This window comes from Pantherophis guttatus, chromosome 3, assembly GCF_059756535.1.
Source record: "Pantherophis guttatus breed Tessera chromosome 3, ASM5975653v1, whole genome shotgun sequence".
NCBI classification, from domain to species: domain Eukaryota; kingdom Metazoa; phylum Chordata; class Lepidosauria; order Squamata; family Colubridae; genus Pantherophis; species Pantherophis guttatus.
Window position 1 is genome coordinate 178839919 of NC_142065.1, and position 26529 is coordinate 178866447.

The following is a 26529-nucleotide window of genomic DNA, read 5'->3' on the forward strand; positions in this document are numbered from 1 at the left end:
ATAAACCTTCTGTTCTTCTAGATATTATGAAATGTATATCACAGAGAACATACTGCATTGTTTTGATTAGTGGAAAAAAATAGCCTTTTCAAAAATGGATAAATTTCATATCTTGAATCTAGTCCTTGATGTCCAGAAAATTAATGCTTTTCCAATTTCTCACGCCAGATATAACCAAAGTTTTTAAACAACAGTGAAGTGTCCCACATTTTAGAATATAAGTCAATGTGACATTAGTATCTTTACTACTGAAAGATTTCCCCTTAAATCTACTTAAATACCGTGTATTAAAATATTGTTCCAAAAAGATACCAATAACTCACAGCACTAAATCATGATTTAATACCTCATCACATTTTTTCCAGTGCTAACAGATAAAATCTCTTTTTAAATACATTCTTTGGGGCATCCAATAAATTCAAATAGAACATTTTGATGTACCAATCTTAAATCTGATGAAACTAATTTAACATTCTTTAAAGTTTGCAAGTATTGGCCTATTCCTTAAAATATTCAAACACTAGCTGTACCCGGCCATGCATTGCTGTGGCCCAGTCTGGTGCTTCTGCTGGGCTAAAAGAGTGAGGCTGAAGTTCCAAACTCTCCACGAACATTTGGTGGGCGTGGCCAACTCGACATCATTCACTTTCATCAGTCACATGACAGCCCCTGAGCCACACCTACCCAGCTGGTGATTAAGGCAGAGAATCGGTTGCTAAAAAACAATGGGAACCACAAAATCCTCCTTCTCTGTCTCCCCCTCTCTCTTTGTATCTCTCTATGTCTTTCTCTCTCTCCCGTCTGTATCTCTCTATGTCTCTCTCCCCACTCTGTATCTCTCTATGTGTCTCTCTCTCCCCCTCTCTCTGTCTCTCTCCCCCTCTCTCTCTATCGCTCTGTCTCTCTCTTCCCCACTCTGTATCTATGTCTCTCTCTCTTCTCCCCCTCTGTATGTCTCTATGTGTCTCTCTCTCCCCCTCTCTCTGTATCTCTCTGTCTCTCTCTCTCCCACCTCTCTCTCTGTATCTCTGTATGTGTCTCTCTCTCCCCCCGTCTCTCTGTATTTCTCTATGTCTCTCTCTTCCTCTCTCTCTGTTTATCTCTGTCTCTGGCCCGGCCTCTTCTGCATCCCCCGCCATCACCCTTACCTTTTCAGGCCAGGCCTTTGCAGCTCTCTGCACCACAGCAGAAACTCGGGGGGCCCCTCTGTCCTCCCTACACAGATGTTCTTTGGGGGCTCGATGGGGAGATGCATAGCAGGGAAGGGAAGGGATGGAGGGAGGGGGTGTGGCTGGTTTGGAGCTTCCTGCCCGAAGGAAGAAAGTGGCAAAGCCAGGAGCCACGCACACCCCACTGGATCCCTGCTGCGCAGTTCTCCTCCCCCGCCTGCCAAGGGCAGGCGAATGATTAAATCCCCCCTCTTCCAGGTGAAACGAAGGAGGGCTGGCCATTCTCCCTCCTGCCCGTTTCTGCCCCCAAAGCCTCCCTGGAGCCCCTTTTCTGCCAGAGGCCAAAATTTTCGTGTAGGCTCCGTGAACTGCCAGAGCGCCCACCTGGGAATCAAAGACGGCGCTGGTCAAAGGCAACCCCGAGGCTCCAGTTGCCTCCATTTCCCACTCACCGACCGGATTCGCATAGCGCCGGTTAGCGGCTGATCTTTCTGACCTCAGGGCCTGTGGCAGCACCGGGCCAGGTGCGATTCGGGCCAGGCGAGGAACAGAGGGTTCCCGCTCGGCGGACCCAGGCAGCCTCGTTGCCAGGTGTTCTTTGGTGGGAGTCCCGAGAGCGGCTGGCGAGGGGGATGGGCAGCAGTGGCGGGCAAGGCTAGTTCGCAGGGCAGCTGGGAGAGGGGGAGGTCAGAGCCAAGTTCGGGCGGGTCCCGCCCAGCCCTAGAAGCGCTGGCTGCGAGGGCTTCCTGGTGGGGAGCCAGCTGCCTACCTGCTGAGCCTGGTGGCAGGATATGGCCTTCGGGCATCTCTGCCTTCCAAATGCACAGTTTCTTGGAAGCAATATGGAGAGTCTAAATATAAGGAGCAGAAATCTGTTGCACGTAATCAGGGCTGGGAGGCTGCCATGTTGGTTTTACGTCCAGCAGGTGGCGCTGTTTTTCAATGTTTGTCAATGTCTTTCAATGTTTTCCAATGTTTTTCATGTTTTTACCTGTCACAGGTGTGACATGTATATAATATAGGTATATAAAAACACACCCGTAGTTGAATGCAACGTTGTGTCAAAATTTGAAACCAATTGGTGAAGAACTTTCGGAGATGTGCGGTTATGTACAAACGGACATTTACATTTTTATTTATATAGATTCTAGTCTTCAAGGACCACATATAATAGTCAGAAAATGAAGTCAAGCATGTTTCCTATGAAAAAGAATTCTAAAAGATAAAGTCACCCACACAAAAACAGCAGGTTTCTAGCAATAAAATTACATTTTCATTCTGGGTAAAAGTTCAACTACTCAATTTCTGGTTGCTGTTATGTATAGATACAGGTAACTGTTACTTCAAACTGTCAATTTCTAAATAAGTGTTTAGGACACATATGAAAGTTTGTGTGCATGTAAGTATAATCTCATTTATATTTTACTTGTATTTATTTATTTACTTACAATATTTAATCTGGAGGGAGGATTGGGGCCAAACATACTTTGAGAGCCAATGCACTCTGGCATTGGAGTTAATACAGGATAGATGTACCTTCTAACTCGTACTTCTCGTACCGTACTAATAGGAATCTTACTAGATTCCTATTAGTTTATTCATACACCTTTCTCGTAGTAAAAGAACCCAGTTGCTTTTTCTTTCCACAATTTATGCATGTACAACTTAACCCAAACAAAACATAAACAGTACTTTTTTTTAAATGTACCACATAAAATCAATATAATAAACAAGTAGCAAGCAATTTTCAAACTGCAAAATGCCAGAAATAATAGGAATGAATTATAAAATGTCATACATTAATTTAAGCAAAAATATTGCAAAGTAAGCTAGTCATTATTAAATTTTAATGATAAAACGATAGGCAGCATTTGCCTCTCTGGATTCAGATGAATGGAAATGTACATTTTTGCTTTTTCTCTTTTTTAGGTATAACCCTGTCTTGGTATTGTTCTATGTAGTGAGTTTTATTTTTTAAAAAATGCTTAATCTGCCAGGAAAATAATATATGTCGCTCAACTCAAAATAATACTGAGAATAGAATTATGATATAAAAAATATTAAAGCAAATGGTTTTTCCAACTGAGAAACTCTCAGTGGTATAAGTGCATATTCAGCCATTCATTAAATGACTTTGGAGTAATCATAATCTCTCTTAGCCCAACCTATTTTACAGGCTTGCTGTAGGAATAAAATGAGGAAGATTCTAGATAAGCCAACTTGAATTTGTGCAGGAAAGGCAGGATATAAATCTAATTAATCAGTCAAGCAAGGATATTAAAGTTGTATTACTATTTCAGATTTCCTTAATAGTACTTGAAGTTTTGTGTTTTGTGTCTCTACCGATATTTATATGTGGAAAGTAGGAGTAGGAGAAAGTAGAAGACACAAGACACAAATTCCATGTGGAAACATCCATGGTGTAATACATCCAATATTATGCTGTAATGTTTTCTTTTAGTCCCTCATCAAGGTAATTCCATAAATAAAAAAGCCTAGTTTTGGAGATGTATGGGAGATGGAGATGTATTAGATTTTGTAATACCCTTTGAACCTTGCCCAAAATACACAGTACTGTAACTAAAATAAAGTGTCATTATTACAAAGTAATGCAAACCTTAGGTTATATTAGGGGTATAATATATGGTATTCAGCTTTTGTAGAATATATATTTTGAGGATGAATTAATTTATCCTTTTTTTCTCCTCAGAGATAAAGATTACCATTTAAGAACCTACAAATCTGTCATAATGGCTAATAAAATGATAGACTGGCTAATTGCACAGGTAGGACAGTGCTCTGAAGTATTTAAATTTGATTAGTAACATGAAATAAATGTGAATACATTTCCATTAGAAATGAACATTTTATATGTCATATAATTTTGCTTTTATATATTAACTAAGCTACAAATATTTTGGTATTATTACTCAGCTGTTAGTCCTGGTATCTTTTGAAAGACTTTAAAGTATTAAGCATTCTTCTACTGCCCATTTTTTTAAAAAAAAGTTAGATTATATTATACAAGATTTTTTGGTATTTTTTGGTGTATAAGACGCACTCCCCCCCCAAACGGGGGGAAATGTCTATGCATCTTATAGAATGAATATTGCCGAAGCCCCACCCATCCGGCCCCCACCCTTCGGCTTCTGGCTCCCATAAATTTGTCTCCTTGCAGCAAAAAGCAAACAGCCTGGTCAGTTTCAGCACAGCCTGATTTAGCACGAGCAGCTACTTGGCGGTTGGATCTGCCTCCTGGAATACCACCTATCAGCTGTTCCAGGCTGCGGGGATTGCCACTGCCCATTACCGCCGTTGCTGCCCATGGCCGCTGCCGCCTATTGCCACCTCCATGCGCCCCATTTTTGGCCTATCGCCACCACCTGGAACGGGCTGAAATCGGGAACGCAGAGGCCAAAAATGGGGTATGCAGAGGCTAAAAATGGGGTGCATGGAGGTGGTGATAGGTGGCAGCAACGGCGATGGGCAGTGGCGATCCCTGCACACTGGAACAGTTGATAGGCAGTATTCTAGGAGGCAGATCCAACCGTCTATCAGCTGCTCGTGCTAAATCAGGCTGTACTGAAGCTGGCCAGACTGTTTGCTGCAAGGGGGCAGAGCCAGAGGGACATTTTTTTTCTTGTTTTTCTCCCCAAAAGCTAGGTGTGTCTTATAGTCCAAAACATCTTATAGTCCAAAAAAATACGGGTATATTTTATTTTAATACCAAAGTAAATACAAAATACCAAGTATTAAACTATAAATTTATTATCACATTATTACAACCAAAATATAGAAATTATTTTAACTAATGGCCATATTTATTTTTATATCAATAAACTTATGTGCAGGGGGATTGCAGAACAAGAGAAGAAGCAATGATCTTTGGAATAGCGCTGTGTGACAATGGATTTATGCATCATGGTAAACTATAAATTTATACAATTTTTTTAAAAAAAAACAATATAAAGATTCTAATTTTAAAATCTAATATCAATACTGTAATAAATAATTTCCCTAGGACTGTGATGGCGAACCTATGGCACGCGTGCCACAGATGGCACGCAGAGCCATATTGATGGGCATGTGAGCTTAGTTCTGGCCAGCTGATTTTCAGGCCTTCTGGACCCACCAGAAGTCAGGAAACACACTGTTTCCAGCCTCTGGAGGACTTCTGGTGGGATAGGGAAGGCCATTTTTTCCTCCCCAGGCTCCTAGAAAGGCTCTGGAGCCTGGGGAGAGTGAAAAACAGGCCTACTGGGCCCACTGTGCCATTGCGTGCCAAAAGAGGGGAAAGCGCGGGGGGTCATGCGTGCATGCGTGGGTGGCTGGGCGCATAGAATTATGGGTGTGGGGGACTTCCGGTCGGCACCGCAGGCTCCGTGGACGGTCTTTTAAGACCGCCAGCCCTGTGTCTTCGTAAAAGCTGCTTTGACCGCAAACCGGCTGTCTGGTGGCTGAAAAACTCTCCTTCGGGAAAAGAAGGAGAGGAGAGCTGGTGGGCAAGAGTAGAACTCCCCGAAAGCCCTCTGGAACATTTCCAGAGGCTTGGAGGGTGAGAGCTCCCCAGCCAGCCCGCCAAGAAGCTCTGGAGCCAGGACGACTCTGCGAAAGCAGAGCGAGAAGCCGCGATCCGATCCTGCTTTCAAAAGTGAGTTTGACTGATTACAAGTGCAGATAGAGCGGAAAACAGGAGAACAAGCTTTAAAAGTACAGAGCTCAACTCCGAAGTTACTTTGTTTCAAATTGAATTTCATTGAGCTGGAGGCTGCAGATGGCATCTTTGTTATGGTTTTGAAAGTGAAAGCCAGAAATGAAAGTGCTTGAGAGCTTTGCGCTGGGAGAGTGGATTAGCTGCTTATTAACTGCTGGGAAGTGAGAGTTTGTGGAAAACCAAAGAAAAAACTATCTTGCCTGGTAATTGGAAATTGGAGACTATAAATTACAAATACTTTAAAGTTGTTTAAAAGACTTTGTGTCTTTTAAAGATCTCCGTAAAAGAGGGGGGGGGGGGGAAAGGCTTCTAGACAAGTGAAACCAGGAGTTGTTAAAGGAGGGGGAGGTTCTCCAGTTGTGTCAGTGGTGACACAGAAAGCACAACTTCCGGCTGATCCACAGACTCAGACTCAGAGTCAGGAAGCTGCACTTAATGATTTTAAAGAATTTATGAAAGAAGCCATGAATAATCAAGCAACATCAATGAGAGATGCTATGAATAATCAAGCAGTAGCAATGAAAGAAGCTATGAATAATCAAGCCACAGCAATGAATAATCTAACACTACTTGTGGAAGGGAAATTAAAGAAAGTTGAGGAGGATATCAGTTCAGTCAAGGAGGTGGTTGCAAAAAACCCACGATGAAATAAGAGATGATATTGTTTATGCTATATCAGGATTGTCAAACCTTGTTATCCAGCTTGATGGGAAAGTTGAAGAAATTAATGAAGCCAATTTAAATTTGGAAAGCAAAATGGGTGATGTCATGACTAGAACAGAGAAAGTGGATGATGAATTGGCAATGTTACAATACAGATCCATGGATGGCACTTAGATCTTAAAAAATTATCATGTATGTACTCGAATTTGCAAGCTAAATGTTGGAGATGTGAATGTAATGATGCAAGCTATTATCATATATGGTGGACCTGTAAGAAAATCAAGGCATTTTGGATAAAAATTTGGTGGGTGATGCAGAATATTCTGAAAAGAAGGTTGATTGGTCAATTGTTCCTATTGGGTTGTTCTGTCCCTGTATCACGCACACATCCAACCAGCCAGCCGAGGGTTAAATAAACTCTTCAAACACACAACGTCAGTGATAAGGAACTTGGCAGCAACTCCGTGGCTGCCTGCCAAGAGCTTTTACTCCGATAACACAGACAAAAATACACACAGTTTGAATAGTCCAGTTTGTAATTAAATCCACGGCAAATAGGTGTTGTGTCCGAAGGTGCAAGTGCCTCGCCAGAGATTAGCTTTGTCCGTCACAGAGTCCGAATGGCCACCACACTCCCTTTTATAGCCTGTGGGGTGTGGTCCAGTGACTCAGCTTAATCTCTGGCATGCCTCCTTTTCTGCTGCTCACCCTTGTCTCTCTGACGCTGGCGTGGGTCCAACCACAATGTTTCTTCGTCACTATCCGATGGCTCGGAAACACCTGGCTCCTGGCCAGTCTCTTCTCCTTCGGGAGACACCTGAGGCATTGCCAGAGAGGAGGGTCCTGGAGAGGGAGGCCTGGCCATCTCCTCTCCTTCATGTTCGGAGCCTTCTTCCTCCGATAAGATAGGCTCGGAGGACAGAGCCACAACATGGGTATAACAATGGACTGTACAGTATTAGAAACTAAATTGATTTTGAATCTAATATCAGCAGCTAGGCTGTTGGTAGCACAATATTGGAAGAAGGAATCTTTGCCTACTATTGAAGAGTGGATACTGAAAGTAATGAACCTAGCAGAAATGGCGAAAATCTCAGCGTACTTGAAGGACTATACACAAGAAAGATATGTATCGGAATGGAGAAGATGGATTGACTATATTCAAAATAAGTATCAGACAAGAAAATATCAAATAGCTTATGAATGAACGTTAAGTATTAGAAGTATTTTGTTATCTATAGTGGAGTTAAGGTTTCGGGGGGGGAGTTAGTAGTCTAAGGATAAGTAGGTTAATCTAGTTTATGATTGTTAAATGAAACACCTTGTATTTTGCTCTGGGAGGTTTGGGGGTGGGATGAGGGGAGGGAAAGGGTGGGGGGAATATGGCGGGGAAGAAAATTTTTGTTTTTTGTAAAACTTTTCAACAACAAAAAAAAGAATTATGGGTGTGGGCATGTGCGTGTGTGTCACACCCACACCCACACACACCGTTTTTGGCACGCAATGGCCAAAAGGTTAGCCATCACTACCCTAGGATATGCAGTATGTAGCATTTATTGGTTTGTTACTAGAATTTTTGTTCGGTGATTTATATTTTTAAAAAGTACTATCTAATTAAGAACCTCTTTAGAATATCTGTACAAATTACAGATAGAGTTCATTCTTGCCAATCATGAAATTCTACACTGTTTTCTTTGTAAAATTATTTACTAATAGCTGTGAAAAATACAATATTACAAGGATCTACTTATTTATTTATTAGTTTTATACACTGGCATAATCCTTGAAGACTCCTAGAGTTAATAACATAAAATAACTTACATAACAGTATAACAAAACTACATTAAGCACAATAAGAAATAGTGATTTACAGTGCAATAAAGCTAAATATGATGACACTTTACCATTCTACAAATACTTTCTGGAAATCTGATTTTAACCTATTTTCACAATGTCATTAGAATGGGTGCTGCTCTAAGTTCAGGAGGGAAAATATTCCATAATATATGGTCTATTAATAGAAAATAATTGTTTCTGAGATATAGCTTTTTCCTTTCACTGAAGTGGGAATTATTAATAAGAGATAAAGAGTTTATCAGACAGCTCAGTTTGGATTGGAAGATGCAGTTATTTAATAAACCATATAGTAAATAAAATTTTAGTTGAATTATAAATCAATATGTCTACACAAATATTAACCTTTTCTCTGTCAAACAGTGCTGGAAAAAAGTGAATTCAAAGATGAACCACTTCTATTTCGTTTTTTTGCGGATGAAGAAATGGAAGGCTCCAACATGAAACACAGACTTATGAAACATGACTTAAAAGTAGTGGAAAATGTAATCGCAAAATCGTTGCTGGTACGTTTTTTAAAAATTAAGTCTGTATGTTTGTTTGTTTGATTTTGTTGCTAATTCCTATTATTTGCACATAGACAATGTTATAATTTGTAGTTTTTTTCAGATCCATGCTATTGTCCATCAACTTAAATCCCCTAGACCTCTCTTGCTGTTTTTTGTATTATTCAGTTTTGTGAAGAAAATATATATTAACTGGAGTGCAACATATAGGTCTTTATAGAGTCCAAAGTTAGACTGTATTGGTTAAATATTCATACAATGCTCAAATAAATGCTTATGATTAATGTCACAGCTTTTGCAGATGAATATATTTGCCAGATGTAATGTCCATAATGATAACAATCATATAGTAGTAACAGTTGCCTGTCATCCATACTTATTCAGCATATTGATTTAAATGTTTATCTTTTTTCAGATCAGATCAAGTGATGGAACTTATGGTTTTGGTTTGGAAGACAAAAACAAAGCACCAATTGTGAAAATAGTGGAAAAGTGCTCAAATGCTGAGGTAATACAGGTTCATAACTGTCCCAATTATTACATTTCTGTTAATAGAAAAGTTTAGGTGTTTTGACAATTCTTTCAATTACAAAGTTTTACTTTAATACTTTTAATTGATTTGTGTGTGTAATTGATTGTGTGTGTGTGTAAATTATTAAAGACTACCCCAGCATTTGTAAAATATAAATATTTGTATTACTTTAATCATGTAGAAATTAAAAGCATACAATATGGATGATTTCACACGATGCAATTAAGCTATACTGTTTTTCTTTTTTTAAAATTTCAGTGTAGCATGAAAATCCAGTTATGGTCAACACTGAATATGGCCCTGATACTTACCAGGGCTGACATTTTCAGTTTTTCGCATCAGAGTTTTAATGTTTTCTTCTAAATTATGTTAAATTTACCTGGGCTTACATTATATTTTTCTCATCTTTTCTACCTCAAAATATGAGTAGATATGCTCCTGATTTTCAGCAATAATGATTAGAATGGCTTTTTAGGGGCTGCAAAAATAGTGCTTGGGAGTGCTGTACAGAGAATTATTATCAGCTATTTACACCTCCTTGGTGTTTAAGCTTACAGACGGTCAATATTTGTAATTTCCTAAAAATGTGAACTTTGATATCTTAATGTTATTGAAAGAAACATTACTCTTCACATTTAGGGTAAGAAAAAATAAAGAACTATAGAGAATTATTAGATGTGTGAAGATTAAGGGAGCTGAGAAAGTTGCTGTGTATAAGTCTACATATTGCAGGTGATTTTTTAAAGGTTAACTAAATACAGAACTTTGACAATCATTTTGCAGAATAAGAAATATATTTGTGCAATACAATTTTATATATAGCTACTTAAAAGTATGTTCATGGATAAGCACGTAAAAGTTTCCATGTAAAATAAATTAATGTTGTTTAGGGAACGGTTATAGTCTAGCAAAGAATACTTATTAAAATGTTCATTCTGATTATCTGATCCACCAATAATATTAAAAAATGTGGCATCTTCCATTGCCTCCCCCATATCTGGATAGTCTTTAGTAGGGCTACTAAAATGAATAAATGTGATTGTTAGAATATTAAATTAATACTATTAAAACATATCCTTTGAATTACTAATTTGTTCCAGTTTACATTTTGAAGGCCTATTAATTTAATTTTCCTAGCAGATGTTGAATTAATAATAATACAGAAATGATCTGCCAATCTTTTTCATAAAAAAATTATGTGGAAGAATACGAGTTTCTTATTAGGAAAAAGAACTTAAGGTTTTCAGTTACATGTCTAATAAAGAATTGTCTCTTCTTGCAACACCTAAGACCTCTTATATTTTCTGAAAGAACTATACTTGTATGTAGGCATATAATGAAAAATTGTTAACCACTTATATTATTTAAAATAACTGCACAGATAACGATTAGGTAACAAAATACAAAAACAATTACAATACCTTTCAAGCAAGTGCCATAATAATCTCATTACAGAATTACAAATGGAAGTTTCACCACCCCTCTTTACCCTATCCCCAAAGGAAAAGGCAGATATTAATTGCCCTCTGGAAAGCAAGGAGGTTAGGGACTGTTTGAGCCTTATAGGTCCAGATTTGAGAAAAGTATAAGCAGCATCCTCTTCTGCATTTGAGGGAGAACAATTTCTTAACACTTGACCTGCTGAAAGCATAGAATAGTTGAAAAATGAACATATTATTGATTCACATACCCCCCAAAAATGGAGAGAAAAACTTATGGAGTTACTTGCTTTTGTTCCCAGTCAGAAATTACATACTATATAGCACTACCAATAGCACTTAGACTTATATAGTGCTTCATAGTGCTTTTAGAACCCTGTCTAAGCAGTTTACAGAGTCAGCATATTGACCCCAACAATCTGAGCTCTCATTTTATCAACTTTGGAAGGAGGGAAGGCTAAGTCAACCTTGAGCCGGTGAGATCTGAACTACTGAACTGCAGCTAGCAGTCAGTTGAAGTAGCCTGCAGTGCTGAATTCTAACCATTCCGCCACCTCAGCTGATATGAAAATGGTAGTCAGAAGAAACCAGGAATGAGATGTCAAAGAAATACAGATCTGTAAACAAGAGGCCATTTATTACAAGGAAGAAAGCCTTGTAGATTCCATTAAATAGCTGGAGTTCTGGCTGTGCCTAATTAGAAGTGTTCACTTCTTCCTTTTCAAGAAGTGGCTATGTGAATCCCAAAAATAATAAATAAATAAAAATAATAAATAAAATTTATCAGCATACATACATTGTGTATATGCAGTTGAATAGAGAAATATATGTTTCAAATTTGATCTAGCATTCATTTCTGCATTTTTGTGAAACGAGATTAAAGCTGAAAACGAAACTGAATTTATCTACAAATTTACTATTTATTTAAGTCAGACATTTTCATACGGATTCTCTTAAATGAAGTGTCGGTAAATAGAAAAGTAAATCTATTTAATTTACTATTAATTTAAACTTTAAGCTGTCAAATAGGGGAAAAAATCTTAGAAATAATAAAATGTTACAAATACAGGATATTTTTCCAATAATACTGAATTGCTAGGATTAGTTTTTTTCATAAAGGTATTTTCTGTAAGGTTATATAAATTCCACAGTTGTAAATACAAGTATATGGGAAATGTTTGAAGCTCTTCCTCTGTGCATGTAAATAATAATGGATCGTTGATGTTGTGATGCTAATTGATTATATATGTATTTTGTTTTCTTGTCTAGGTGGCAGGTCTGGAAATTGGAAAAAAGATCTTTACCATTAACGGTGACCTAGTTTTTCTAAGGCCCTTCACTGAAGTGGATAGCTTTCTGAAAGCATGTTTAAACAGTAAAAAGCCCCTCAGGGTACTTGTGAGCACAAAACCAAGGGAGTAAGTTGTTTCTTTGGTTATAGAAATTATAAAAATAGTAACCAAAATATGTTCCAAAAGCATAGGCATAAATGTTATTATGTTAGAAATAATTTAGATAATTTTTATATATTTTAATGATGATATCCTACCTTTCCCCTCAAATTTATGCACTCAAAGTGGTTAAACACAAAATGGAAGGTATATTTCTGAATGTTTACTATATGTCAGTTGGAACCAATTCAGAAATGTCAGTAATTAAAAGCTCAACAAAAGAAATACATCTTAGCTGTTCACTGAATTGGATTTAAATGCAACTCCAAAGAATGCATTTCATAGTCTGGGCATAGTGCAGGAGATGCTATCCCTTGTGCAAACAAGTAAGATGAATTGGCTTTTTCTTCTTCTCCTGTCATTCTGAATAACTTCATTGGTTGGAAAAGCTAGTGTCTGAATTTAAATTTAAGTTTTCGGTATAAAATTGCCCTCCTCAATTTGGCTCTCTCTGGATTTTAATTATCACTCTTTTTAGTCAATGTGGTAAAGTCTAGCAATTATGAAGGGTGGCTGGCATCAATATATTTATCTAATGCATTTTGCCATTAATCATTTAATAATACTAAAATATCAAGAAATTATTATATTTGTCATTCTGTTATTCTTCATTAGCATATTATGTGGACACAACATTTATTTATCTTTTTGTTTGATATGCCAATATTTGTTCAGAATTAGGTAGTTCTTGCTTAGTAACCACAATTGGGACTGGCAACTTGATTGCTAAGTGATGTGGTCACTAAATGAAATGTCACTCGATCTTGATGGACTTCCAACATCACTTCCCATTCAGTTCTTAAGCATATCACCATTGGTTGTTAAGCAGGACATCACATGATTCTGATTACAATTTTACTGTCTGTTTCTCCAGTGAGTCTGCTTGCCAGAACCTGTTTGTGAAGTGTGTAAATGGTGATCATGTGACCGCGACAATAATAAATTTGAGAATTGATCATAATGTTACATTATTAATGCTGTTGTAATTATGAATGCATGCAAAATAGGGCAGTCATTAAGCGAGGTCTGTCTACATATATGTTTATTATTAGCTAATAATATGTTTAAAGCTATGATCTAGGTTTCTAGAAGCAAACCTCACTGAACTCAAGGTTGTTTTAAAGTTTCTTGCTAGTTGATGTCAAAAGTAGTGGTTATTTTTCCACTGAATGTAAGCTTTATTTTTTAAAAAATAAGTATATTATATTATTTTAATCTTATGTAAAATTTGAGGCATAAACAGAAATGTTGGTGTTAGATGCTTCATTGTGTGGTTTATCTTGCTTAAAGGACAGTTAAGATTCCTGATTCTGTGGATGGACTTGGATTCCAAATACGAGGCTTTGGCCCTTCTGTTGTTCATGCTGTTGGAAAAGGTATGACGTGGCCTGCATTTATGAATATTTGGCCAAATGCAATAAATACACACACAAATTCAGAGAATCTTGAGATTGATGCTTGAAGAATTTGATGCATGGTTCTGAATTTAGGTATAAAGAGTTAGTAGTAATTTCTATTGTTATATATAGCTACTTGAAAATTAGATACTCATACAACCAATAATAAAGAGAATAATGGACTTTAGCCCCTAACTACAGACCTAACAAGCATACATTGATTTGATCTTGGCCAGGAAGACCATGTGACAAGATGGATATTTGGCTTAAGGGTTAATTGCTCTCTGTTTCCATTTACTTATGTGTTTTGTAAAGGCTAAATACAGTGAGATATACCTTGTGGAGTATATTTCTTTATGAAACCATGAGCGTAAGAGATTTATTAGTTCAATTTATATGCCGCCTTTCTCCGGAGACTCATGGACTCATGAGATGTCCATGATAGGAAACTGTAATCTTATATATCCTTTGAGTATGAAAACACAGGATATATAACAGAAATATATAACAGAAATTAGAAAAATAAGATTTTACAAAAAGCTCAAGAAAAAAGCTTACAAAAAAGCTAAATTTTCACCTCTTTTCAGAAATTCTGTAAGGAAGAAGAGACACTATGTATGGCGGAAAAGCTGTTTAATTTAGCATGAAAAAGTAATAAAGTTCTAATATGGTAATTTAGTGTGACGTAGCATTTGGGGTTTTATAAATAACTGCTTTCAGACTGCATGGGATCCAATGCTATAAATTCTTCTTCGGTGAATTTATCCTGGTTGAACCTTATTCAGCTGTATTGTTTGCAGCCCATAATTAATCACATTAATTTTGTATAGATTTGTATAGAATAAATGCTTAAAATATGATTATGCGTTGCCTTCTTCATCTAAGGCAGTGTTTCTCAACCTTGGAAGCTTGAAGATGGGTGGACTTCAACTCCCAGAATCCCCCAGCCAGCACTGCTGGCTGGGGGATTGAAGTCCACCCATCTTCAAGCTTCCAAGATTGAGAAACACTGATCTAAGGGATTGACTCAACAAAATGCAATGTTTTTATCTTGAGGTTTTACCTTTTAGAGATTGGACAACTACATATTTAGGGTAGCCCCTAAGAAAACTGAATAATTTTTTTCTTACATGATATTCAATGATTCAGAATAAAGTATTTCTAGCTTGTCTTTAACAATGTAGTGTTGGTTCAATTTAATATAATCTGGAATTGAAAAATGAATTGGAATTGAAAAGGAATGGCAGTTGTAATATGGCCTTTTCCCATTTCTAAGTAAACTTTTAACTTAATTTATTAACTATTTTAAAGGAACTGTGGCAGCTACTGCTGGGCTTCATCCTGGACAGTGCATAATCAAAGTGAATGGAATTAATGTCAGCAAAGAAACACATGCAAGTGTTATTGCCCATGTGACAGCCTGCAGGAAATACAGACGACCAATGCATGTAATGCTAATTATTTTGTTCATTACATATGTCCTTGTTTTTATTTCAGTGGCCCATAACTATTATCTATCTTTGGCAGTTCATGGAAAAATATAATCAATATAACACTTCACCATGAATGGATGGAATGGATTTTTTACTTTCACATGATTCATATTGAAAAGGTGTGAGTCTTTGTTCACAAGGAGGCACCTACCATGTCAACTTTTTAAATTTGCCCTGCTATCTGAAAAAGTCTGCCATGTGACTTCATTAAAACTGTGTTCTGTAAAAGAGTACACATTTTAAAACTTAAAACTTAAATGTGAAAATAATGGCGATCCTGTTGTTATATCTGCAGGGTGAAAATGGAAAAGGAAAAAAAAACCATATAGACATTTTACCTAGCATTATTTGTCTGATAGCTGCTCAGAGTCACCTTATTGGTAAGAAGGGCAGCATAATAAATTTAATAAACAAACAAACAAACTTTTCCTGGGAAAACAGAGACAAAACTAAAATGGAAAACTTCCAGTGAAGGGTTTGAATATTAATCTAAATTAATTCTATGCCCTGAATATGTTGTATATTATTAAGAATGACTATGCTCTTCCTGATTAATGATGGACTTCTGAATGGACTATTATACTTGTTCTTATATATTTATTTGATTTTGATCTGATTTTGATCTGATTTTATTACTTTTTAAGTAACTCAAGGTGGCAAGTATACATAATATGCTTGTCTTTCTCCTCCTATTTTCCTTGTGGAAGTGAGTTAGGCTGAGAGACAGTGACTGGCCCAAAGTTACTTGGTTGGTTTTTCATGCGTAAGACAAGACTAGAACTCAAGTTTCTTGGTTTCTAGGCAAGCACCTTAACACTTACACCAAAATGGCTCTCTTTTATGAGCAAAGAACTGGATAAAGAGTTATGGAATTAGTCATGGCTTCCACTGATGCTTAAATCTTGATTACTATAAAACAAATGGGCAATACTGAGATTAAAATACAGTCCTATAACACACTGATTGATTAGACTCTTTTTAATTATTATCAAACAATTTCTGTTGATATGTTTCATAACAAATTGTTGTGAAATGAAAGCTAAACACAAGAGAAGGTACAATGATACATCGTATGTGACTGTATTAGGATCTGTAAGTGTAAATTAGGAATTCTTCATAAATATAATTTCAATTATATTGAGAGGGAATCTATTTCAATGCTGCAGTTATAAAAAACAGTAATACTTGATACTGGTGCTTGAGCCTCATTTTATTTTCCACATTTTCCTTTAGAGAATATATTTTAAAATCTGTCAGAATGCAAATTTGGGAAGAAGGATAATTTTGTAAATCAGTATTTGATAAACTAAAATAACTTTTGAATTTTTAAAATTATTTAAAATTCTGTCAGATACAGCTTCACATGATCAATAAAAAATGAACCATGGACTTCAGCAACAAACAAATAAACCCTGTTCTGTTTCTAACAGCAGTCCTTTCTTCCCCCATGGAAATAAATTGCAAATTAAATCCACACTTTTTCTGTTTTTCAAAACCTATATGTATTAAAGTGTTAATGAGCCTTGTAAATTATTTGTTATTCTACAGCAAGATTCTATTCAGTGGGTATATAACAACACTGATAGTGCTCAGGAGGATTTTCAGAAAACGAATACTAAACCATTGGGTGAGGATGGAGGAGATGCATTTAATTACAAAGTTGAAGGTGGGATTATTTCTCTTTTATTATTAATCAAAATAAAAATTTGGCTATTTCTTAAAGTATTAAAAGCAAGTATAGCATACCAGAGCAAAACAAAACAAGGGGATTGCACATCTTTCTTGAAATGAGATGCATGCCAGCACAGCTGGGATGCAAACCATATAGAAATGCATGAGTTATTCAGATATTACTTTTGTCAGCTGCATGAATTAGTAACTAGTAAAGTAAGGAATGAAGAAATACAGTCATACCTTAGATATCTATGACTTTGCTTTTGAATTCATTGGAATCTTAGAAATCATGTAGCACTAGCTAGCCAGTTGACAATCACAAGGAGAGTCTGAATTTTTGATCATAATAATTTCTTCAATGATTCTGCAATAAATAATATGTGTTTCAGAGGTAGTCTATATTAATTAATCTACAGAATAGATTTATTTTGTTCCTGTTTTTAGAAGCCATTGATAAATTTAATACTATGGCAATAATTGATGGACGAAAGGATCATGTCTGCCTGACTGTTGATAATGTTCATCTGGAATATGGTGTTGTTTATGAGTATGATAGTACTGCTGGAATAAAATGCCATGTTTTAGAGAAAATGATTGAACCAAAAGGCTTTTTCATCCTGACTGCAAAGGTATGATGCATAAAACATGTATATATGTATGTATTTTATATGTTCTTACTGAAGAAAATTTTAAATGATGATACTTTTATTTCAAATCAATTATTTGTGCGCTTTTGATGTTTATTTAAGATTATGAATCATAGTTATGTACTAAATTCAAACCATAAAATGATAAATGCAAAAGAGACTAAGGATCAAACTAGTCCTGAATCTCCCCTTCCCCCCCAAAAATTATGAGCTTCAACATTTCAACACGCTATTGTATTTTAATAGTAGTTTTTAGAATTATTTTAATAGTAGGATTTAAGAATTATCATATCATTTGGCAATACATGGGTGGAAGAACATGGTTGGTTACAAAAAAGATTTTCAGTTCTTCTAAATATTAAGAATTCCTAATTTGATGTTTACTAATTGTTCAGAGCGACACAACTACAAATAATTTATATAATAAACAAGGAGAATGAGATTGTGTAGTGTTAGAAGGAAGAAGATAACATTCAATTATCTTAAAGGTGTTATTAGTGTATGATCAATTGCTAATGCTTTAAATATAGATCATATAAAGGGAATTAAGATGCTAGAGAATACAAAATACTTGTTTCGCCCTCTCCTTTGTCTCAATGTTATCTAAATCATCACAGAAAGACTATATTATTATATTAATGTATGCAGATAATATTCCTCCCTAATTGGTCCAGAATTCCATTTCACACAAAGGAGAAGTCTTGCCCTCTTTTTCTTTCTCTTAATATTGAGTCCATTATTTGATTAGCTTGCTGGCAGTAATAGGGATGTATCGTATGTGTCATCAGTGGAAATTGTCAGTTCTTCAGTTATTTCAGTCTCAAATGGTATGGTAAGAGGATCTCTTTCCATTTGATATTTGATCAGAATTCAAAAAATAATTGGCTCGTCAATGCAGTTTGCAGACTTACTGGAATTCTTTTTTCTAATAAAGTGAAAAACCATGAAAAATAACACTTCAGAACAGACTTTACTCCAAAACATTATTCTACTGCTAGACTGTAACAATATATACAACTGCTGCTTTTTCTTCCCTCCATCCTCAGTATACTGTTGTTTGAAATGCAATTTATTTGAGACGACCTCGAAACCTGACAACTGTGATGTTGCCTCTATTTTTTTGCCATTGTTTTTTAACTGTGTCACCTTTCATTTATTTTATTTTTTTAAATTTATATGGTGCCCATCTCACTCTCCAAAGTGACTCTGGGCGCTGTTGCTGCAGCTGCCATCTCCTTGCTCCCTAACTTTGGAAAGTAGACCTTTGGATGATACTGAGGAAAGGAGGAGATGGAAAAATCTACTTTTCTAAACTCCTTCCTGCAAATATGATATTGGATAAAATCTTACTTGTTTTAAAAGAGATTCCTTGTGGAACATATCTAAGGATGGGAAATGGACAGGACTAATTGGACATGCACAGTGTTTGGCCAGTTGAATTGATTTATATTGTTAGCGTCAAAGTCAGTGCTATTTGCTTATATTTCTAATATAAATGGTCTTTGCTTAAGAATAAAATGTCTGTATAATATATATCATAGTATATACAGAGGTTTTTGCAAGTCTGTTTCAATTGCTCCATCCCTTATCTGCCTATTTCCTATCCATAATAATTGCTTCTTCTGTTAACTACTTCTAGACAGTTTTTGCTAAATTACAGAGGAGGATGGAAAGAAGGACAAATCACTTTCTTGAACTGCTTAGATATCCAGCACTTTGGTCATGTTTCTACATGCTGTCATTCTAGGACTGTTTTTTCAATAAAGCTCAGTTCTTTCCACTATCCAATCTATTATGCTGATATTCCTTCCTGACTCTACTTGTACTTGTTACATCCTTAGATGTTCCTTCTTTCTTCTAGGGGCATTCTCTCCAGATCTACTCTATTTCTCTTCAGTGGATTCAATGCCTTGCCCCTTGATACAACTTGAGTTCACAATACACAAACCTTTTACCGCTTAACAAATCATGTCCTAGAAGGCAGAATGCTTCTGTCATTGTTCACAGGAGTCTTAATTAATCCAAGAATTTCAAGCTGTCTGTGTGTCCATTTTCATAGTAAATAGACGGAACTCTAATTTAGGACAAACGGCAACTCACTTATGTAGTCTCAAAATTCAAATCTGAAACCTATTTGATAAATGAATTGTTTTTTTATTTAAGCCATAATAATTGGAGCAGTTGGTTTCACAAATATTAGCATTGTGAAATATCAATATGTACCTAATGAAGAAAATATTAAATATTAAATACACGACAAATACATAAGGATGGATTCATATATTAGGGCTGTACTATGAGAATTAATAACCTTAAATAATTACTTTTGTCTTAATAGATCCTTGAAGCTCTAGCAAAAAGTGATGAGCAATTTGTGCAAAACTGTAGCAACTTAAATAGTATACATGAAGTAATTCCTACCAATCTTCAGAGCAAATTCAGTGCCATTTGTAGTGAAAAAATAGAGCACATTTGCAGAAGGATTACAAGTTATAAAAAGGTAAAAGTTGTAAATTTGCTTAGAAGAAATGGTGAAAATATTCAACTGGAACTAAGTATGGATTACATATACTGTAAATATGTAGAATCAAAGTAAATACATAGATGGTATATAAGTAGGATTTTTATGATACGGTATACTTCAAAATATGCTTGGGAAGGTTTCTAATCCTGCAAAGTAGATTTTGAGAGTGTACTTGTTAAATGGAACAAGATGACATCAGAAAAAAAGTTTAGCCACAAATTGTTTTTTGTGATTCCTGTGCAGTTAAACTTTCTATGATAGACAAAATACTTTTCATTTATTGCTGGTATATTGTAGAAAAATTTAATTATATCTTCAGGACAAGAATAGCAAGAGCATATTGGATCAAGAACAAGTATACTGGTACAACCATGTGGAGGAGGTAGACATATTTACCGAACCTAAAGTTATAAACCCACATATTCCCCATCTGCTCCGATAAGATTTTTGAGAATCTATGAACATGATGCACAATTATTATTTTCAGAACGTTTTCTATTTGAGTGGCTGCTGGAATATGTTTTATTCTAAGGATAGTTTTGTCTTTGTCTTTCAGGTTGAAACAGATTGTCAGGAATGTGATTAACTGTACTGTTAGTTTCAGTGCAAAAGTTTGAAATTTATAAATAATTATGCAATGGCTTTTTATTGTTACCTTATTACTGCAGCATCAATTTAACTACATAATTATAATTTCATGGGCTATAGAATATTCAGATTAAAACAAATCAGATTTGGATATAAAATGTGAATAGAAATGGATGAATAATTGGTTATTTTTCTCACTTATGGAAATGAAACTTGTAGCTCACTCTTATAGTTTTATGAGCTGGGAATGGGTATAATTTATGCTTATCAAAACATAGACTATGTTCAAATTCCTGTTGTGCATGCTTGCATTTGATTGTTTGAAATTGACATTATCTTTAACTCAACAAACGTGTGCTGTTCTCACTTATTTTGATGCAAAAATACAATTTTGTGTGCAGAATTATATGTTGTGGAAGCAGAAACTGTGCAAAAATAAGAGTCTGAAATAATACTTTTCTCACATCTGAAAAATGAGTTGCAAAAGTTATTATGTAGTGCAAACTGGATTCATATAACCTTTTCCTTTTGGATTTGCCTGTAGTTTTCACGGGTCCTAAAAAATCGAGCTTGGCCTACCTTCAAGCAAGCTAAGTCAAAGATTTCACCACTGCATAGCAGTGATTTCTGTCCAACTAATTGTCATATCAATGTTATGGAAGTCTCATATCCTAAAACATCAACGTCACTTGGCAGTGCCTTTGGTGTTCAACTTGATAGCAAAAAACATTTTTCACATGAAAAAGAAAACAATCATATGGAGCAAGGTAAACAGCAAGGTATATCTTTGAAAATTTGTTTCTTTTCTAGTATGCAAGAAATGAAGAGATTGGGTTCATTTAGAGCACGGGTGTCAAACTTGCTGCATCATGTTGCAGTCACGTGACATTTTGCAACGTTTTTCCCATTCGTGGAGCCTGATGCGTCTGGCCCGCAGGCTGCCAGTTTGACATTCCTGATTCAGAGGTATAGAATATCTTAACTGATACCATTATTAAGGGTAAAGAAGAAATTTTTGTTTTACTCAAGGTCTAATGATTTTGGACTGTTCTTGCTTTACAAACCAAATACTATCATTGCCACCCTTTCACCTACCTTTTCTAATTTTCCAAAGGCTTCATTCATGCTTGGTTTTTCTCAGAGGAATTTATGAAGAGGGGAATCTGTTGAACAAAACATTTCTCCTTGAGATTTTCTTGTTTATCTGCATGCAGGGATGTCTGGTGCTTAAAGAGCAAGTGGCAGAGAGTGACTGCAATGGCTACAGTTCTTTGGAGGAGTTCCAAAACTTTCAAGCATCCAGCTCATTAACTTTTTCTTCTTTGGGAAAGAAAAAATATATAATATGGGAAATTGCCCCTTTGGCACTGCATAATGGCTATTTTGGTGTAGTGGTAATTGCACACTTATACATAGAGCCAAGTCACATCCATACGTATGATTTTCCATTTTAATTTTATTTATTTATTTGTCGGTGGCAAATGTAGTCTGTAATCACTATTAACTGAAGGATTTTTATTTTGTGATCCATCTAAATTACTGCTTATTTTTCTTCCTCAATTAAATGGTCACTTTATGATTGTAATAACAGGAAGCTGCATCTGTTTATCTAATTCAGCTATTTTTTCATCAGAACAAGTGTCCTATTTAAAGTGAGTGCCATCTTTGCTAAATAAGTGACACATTTTTTCTTTTGAAGTAGTCATTAAACAAGCACTGAAAACAGGAGGAGTGTTGAAGGCATTGTTTGTTTGCTTAATTTACTCTCCTGCCAGCTGAGAAGTAATCATAATAATTTGTGTGTCTATGTCAGCCTGTCTATTTCTGATTCTAGTTTTTGCTAAAGTATGGAGAGATTTTTCAAGAATTCATGTTTTTTCCAGTATTTATATTGTGTAATCATTTCTATTTTAATTCAGATTATTCTGTTTCATTAGCTTGTGGGATAATGTTAAAAACTGAATTATGCTTGTAAAAATGAATTACCGGTAATTAATTTCATCACAAGTGTGGATTTTCAGCATTATGTTTTGCTTGTGTTCTGAATGTGTACAAACTGATTATTAATTGGATTTATGAAAGTGAGCTGGATTTTTTTGCACTTAAATACAGCATTTTATGCAATGTACTTTCTCTAGGTAAACTGAATCCCATGGTTTATATACAACATACTATAACAACCATGGCCGCTCCATCAGGTCACTCATTAGGTCAACAGGATGGCCATGGTTTAAGGTACCTATTAAAAGAAGAAGATTTAGAAACACAAGACATCTATCAGAAACTGTTATGCAAATTACAGAGTACATTAAAGGAGGTGGAAAACTGTGTTTTTCAAATAGATGAGTAAGTAATCCTAAGGTTTATGGATTGGGATATTAATATATATATATATTAGCTTTCTATAATTATAGCTTTAACTTACATTGGTATTTTTCTTGGAGAACCATAAGTCTGTGATAATTCCATGCTGCCTTTGCATATTCAGTACTTGATATTTGTGAGTTGGACAAATAGTTATTCAAATAAATCAAACCAATCAATAACTCCATTGATTTCATTAAGATACGTCTAATAACAAATAGAATTTGTTATTCAAATTCAAACTTTTGAATTTGTTATTTTGAATTTCTTCCAGTTGGAACAGGCTCTGGCTTTAATTTAAAACTTTAAAGTATTATGTGTATGGAGTAAGTGAACAATATTAGGACAGAGTAATTCCTGAGTGGATGTTGTATGAGCCTAGCCACATTAATTTCCTGCTTCTGTTTTAAGAGTATGCCATGTTTGCAGTTACAGATTTTCATATAAATTAGAGGTATGCATTATTTTTAATTACCTCTATTAAATTTATAAATTTCAGCCTTCTGTCTTCAATAACATATTCTCCAAGTTCACAACATACAAACCATGAATTGTTAATGTCAACAGACAGTGATAATGAAAAAGGAGAACGCAATGGAAAAAAAGTATGCTTCAATGTAGTAAGTGATGAGCAGGAAGATTCTGGTCATGACACTATAAGCAACCGGGATTCATATAGGTAATGTATCCTTTAATATAATAATAAACACCAAATTTACAATTTTACTATGTATAATGATACAATGTTAATTAAAAAAAACTGTTACATAGCGTTATTAAGTAATTAAGTAATACATATCATCACATAGCATTATTAAGTAATACATATTGGGCTATTTGTGCTTTTATTTCCAAGTAAAGAGCTTTTTAATGTGTACTTTGAGGCAAACATGCCAAATTTGTACCTTCTGATTTAATATACTGATATGAATGAAGTTTCCCATTGTCACAGCCATTCCTCTCTCTTGAACGATATTATTGTTCGCATTGTTTTATTCTTTGTTGTTAGCCTCCCAGAGTCCCTTGGGAGTTGGGCGGCATAAAAATGCGACTAATAAATAAATAAATAAATAAATAAATTATCCTTTCTTAGAGGTCTCAGCTGTTAATACATTTTCAGTGAACTTAAACCCACTTCCCTCTTCAATTGTAGCCTTTTGCACTACATTGCAAGGTAGTGCTAAAATATATAAATATACCAGCATTAATAAGTTTTTTTTATCCCAAGACACAAATAAAATTTATTGTATGCCTTATTTAATAGTACAAAACATGCTAAGAAAGTATTTGAAAGAATTGCCTAAAAAACATACACATTCTTGAAGGATTTATAATTTTACATTTTTCTTCTTTTTAGTGATTGCAACAGCAACCGGAATTCTACTGCTTCTTTCACCAGTATTTGCAGTAGCCAATGCAGTTCTTATTTTCATAGTGATGAAATGGATTCAGGTGCTTTTCAAATGTGTTTGTGTGTGCATATTTATGTACTTAATTAGGGGACGTGTATGAGTTTTGCTTACTAGAACTTGTATTCATTGATTTTACTTTATATAACTTGTATACTGTCACAATTACACATTTACAAAATTAAGTCATAAAACACTACAACCAAGAAAAAAATCACAATTGAAAATACGATAGCAGTAATTAAGCAGCAATGAAATAAAGATATTAATTCCCCCCAAATTAATGTGTGTATATGATGAAGTTGGAAATAATGTCCTTCTTTCACTTAGCTGCAAGTATTTTCTTTATTCAGAAACTTCATTTCCATTTAATTGAACTGGATAGGCGAGATATATTAAACTAGTTTACCCATCATTAACTCACATCTGTGGGACAGACAAATTATATTTGAAAATCAAGATAGTTTTCTATAGTCTGTAGAAAGAAGAACAAAACAAAAGATGGTGTTAATAGCATAAATCTGATTTTCCCCCCGTCTCACTCCACAGTCTAACACTTTACTTAGGGTAAAGGATGAAATATGTTGGAATATTACTATAAATCTGAATGATTTAGCAATGAGTTAAGCAATAGGAACTTGAGTGAAATGAAGAAAATCGAACTAATTACTGGAACCTTTTTCCAAAAAGAGAAGGAAACCAGTGCTCTGTTAGCAAGCTTAGTGACAGTTCTATTTCTAGATATTTTTCAACATCAAGATAATTCAAATATGGAATATGAATATCTCTGATCTAAAATCAACTATGATTTCAAATATTGTCTTATTAGGTGATGAACTTCCTCAGAGCATCTGCATTTCTCATGATAAGCAGGATAAACTTTATGGTTGCTTGGAACATCTTTTTGGTCAGGTAAGCTATTTCATTTCAGTTTTCTTCTGCCCTGTAACATGTGACAGAGTTATGAAAGTGTTGGGAGGGAATTGGATAAGATTAGAATCAAGGTGAGCGAAGTCAGTAACTGTCTGGCACAGTGAACAGGCAAAAAGAGGCCATGAATAAGGTAAACCATGCTGGTTTCTATTATGCTTTTACTATGCTATGGTTCATTTAAGCAGCAATTATGAATAGACTATAGCTCACAGGTCACAACCAAGAATAGTCATAGTTTTCAATTGGATAGACTTACACTGCATACTAAACCAAGACAAATAAATCACATTTCACATCTCTGCAAGGAACTAAAGTCGATTGATACCTGACACTGGTTGAGAAAACATCAGAGTGGTTAGTTTTTTTTTCTATAGGCAAGCTTACTGAGTTGTTAAAATATCTACTTTGATTCTCGTTTGGTTTTGACATTTTTGATTTGTCTGCTAAGACCAAAAATGGTGGTAGGTTTGTCCCTCCCAGTTGAGTTCAAATAAAATATATAATTGTGTATTTCCCACATCTCTGTTTATGCTGTTCTAACAAAGGCCTAGGTTTCCCCCTAGATCTAGCATATATTATAGTATTTTAAAGCAGATTGAAAGGATTATCAGAATAAACTTTTTAATATTTATTAATCATTATTGAATCCAACAGGTAGATTCAATTATTAATCTACTCAAAGGTCCAGCAGTGGCTAGAGCTTTTGAGCAAACCAAGTTCTTCACCCCGGGTCGAAGTTTTCAAGGTATTAATTTTGCAAAGCTAAGTATGACACCGAGTGTAGTTTCTAGCACTTTTATTAGCAGTATTATAATTAATAATATAAAAATTAGAAATGTATTTTGCATTATATTTAGAGAACTACTGGCTGTAAACATTTTATGGGCCTTTTTTTGCACGCAGGTTGCTGTAGCAGAAGGAATTGTGAAAAAAAAGTGAAGAAATTAATTGGTTCTTATTGTGTTGTGGAAGATATATTCAAGAAAATGCAATAAATATTTAACCTTTTAAAGAAAACTTTTTAAACAGCAGTCTGAGCTTGACCAGTATTTTTTCTATTCTTACAGATCCCATTTTCATTTTTACTTTTCTCTAGATCTTTTCATTTTTCATTTCTCCAGATATTTTTTTCATAATCTATTTTTTTTGCCATTCTCTGCTGAAAGAAGGAA

General features: G+C 35.1%; 1 protein-coding gene across 1 annotated transcript in view; it reads left to right on the forward strand.

The window, feature by feature from the left end:
* Positions 1-26529, forward strand: part of PREX2 (phosphatidylinositol-3,4,5-trisphosphate dependent Rac exchange factor 2) — a 102177-nt gene that overhangs the window by 44202 nt on the left and 31446 nt on the right. Inside the window, exons 14-29 of the mRNA XM_034429932.3 lie at positions 3880-3955; positions 5021-5093; positions 8764-8906; positions 9322-9414; positions 12147-12295; positions 13619-13704; positions 15037-15173; positions 16767-16884; positions 17337-17521; positions 19878-20039; positions 21196-21418; positions 22790-22997; positions 23515-23694; positions 24373-24467; positions 25254-25336; positions 26012-26102. Coding sequence (XP_034285823.1) covers positions 3880-3955; positions 5021-5093; positions 8764-8906; positions 9322-9414; positions 12147-12295; positions 13619-13704; positions 15037-15173; positions 16767-16884; positions 17337-17521; positions 19878-20039; positions 21196-21418; positions 22790-22997; positions 23515-23694; positions 24373-24467; positions 25254-25336; positions 26012-26102 — 2102 coding nt within the window. The remainder of the gene's footprint in view (positions 1-3879; positions 3956-5020; positions 5094-8763; positions 8907-9321; positions 9415-12146; positions 12296-13618; positions 13705-15036; positions 15174-16766; positions 16885-17336; positions 17522-19877; positions 20040-21195; positions 21419-22789; positions 22998-23514; positions 23695-24372; positions 24468-25253; positions 25337-26011; positions 26103-26529) is intronic.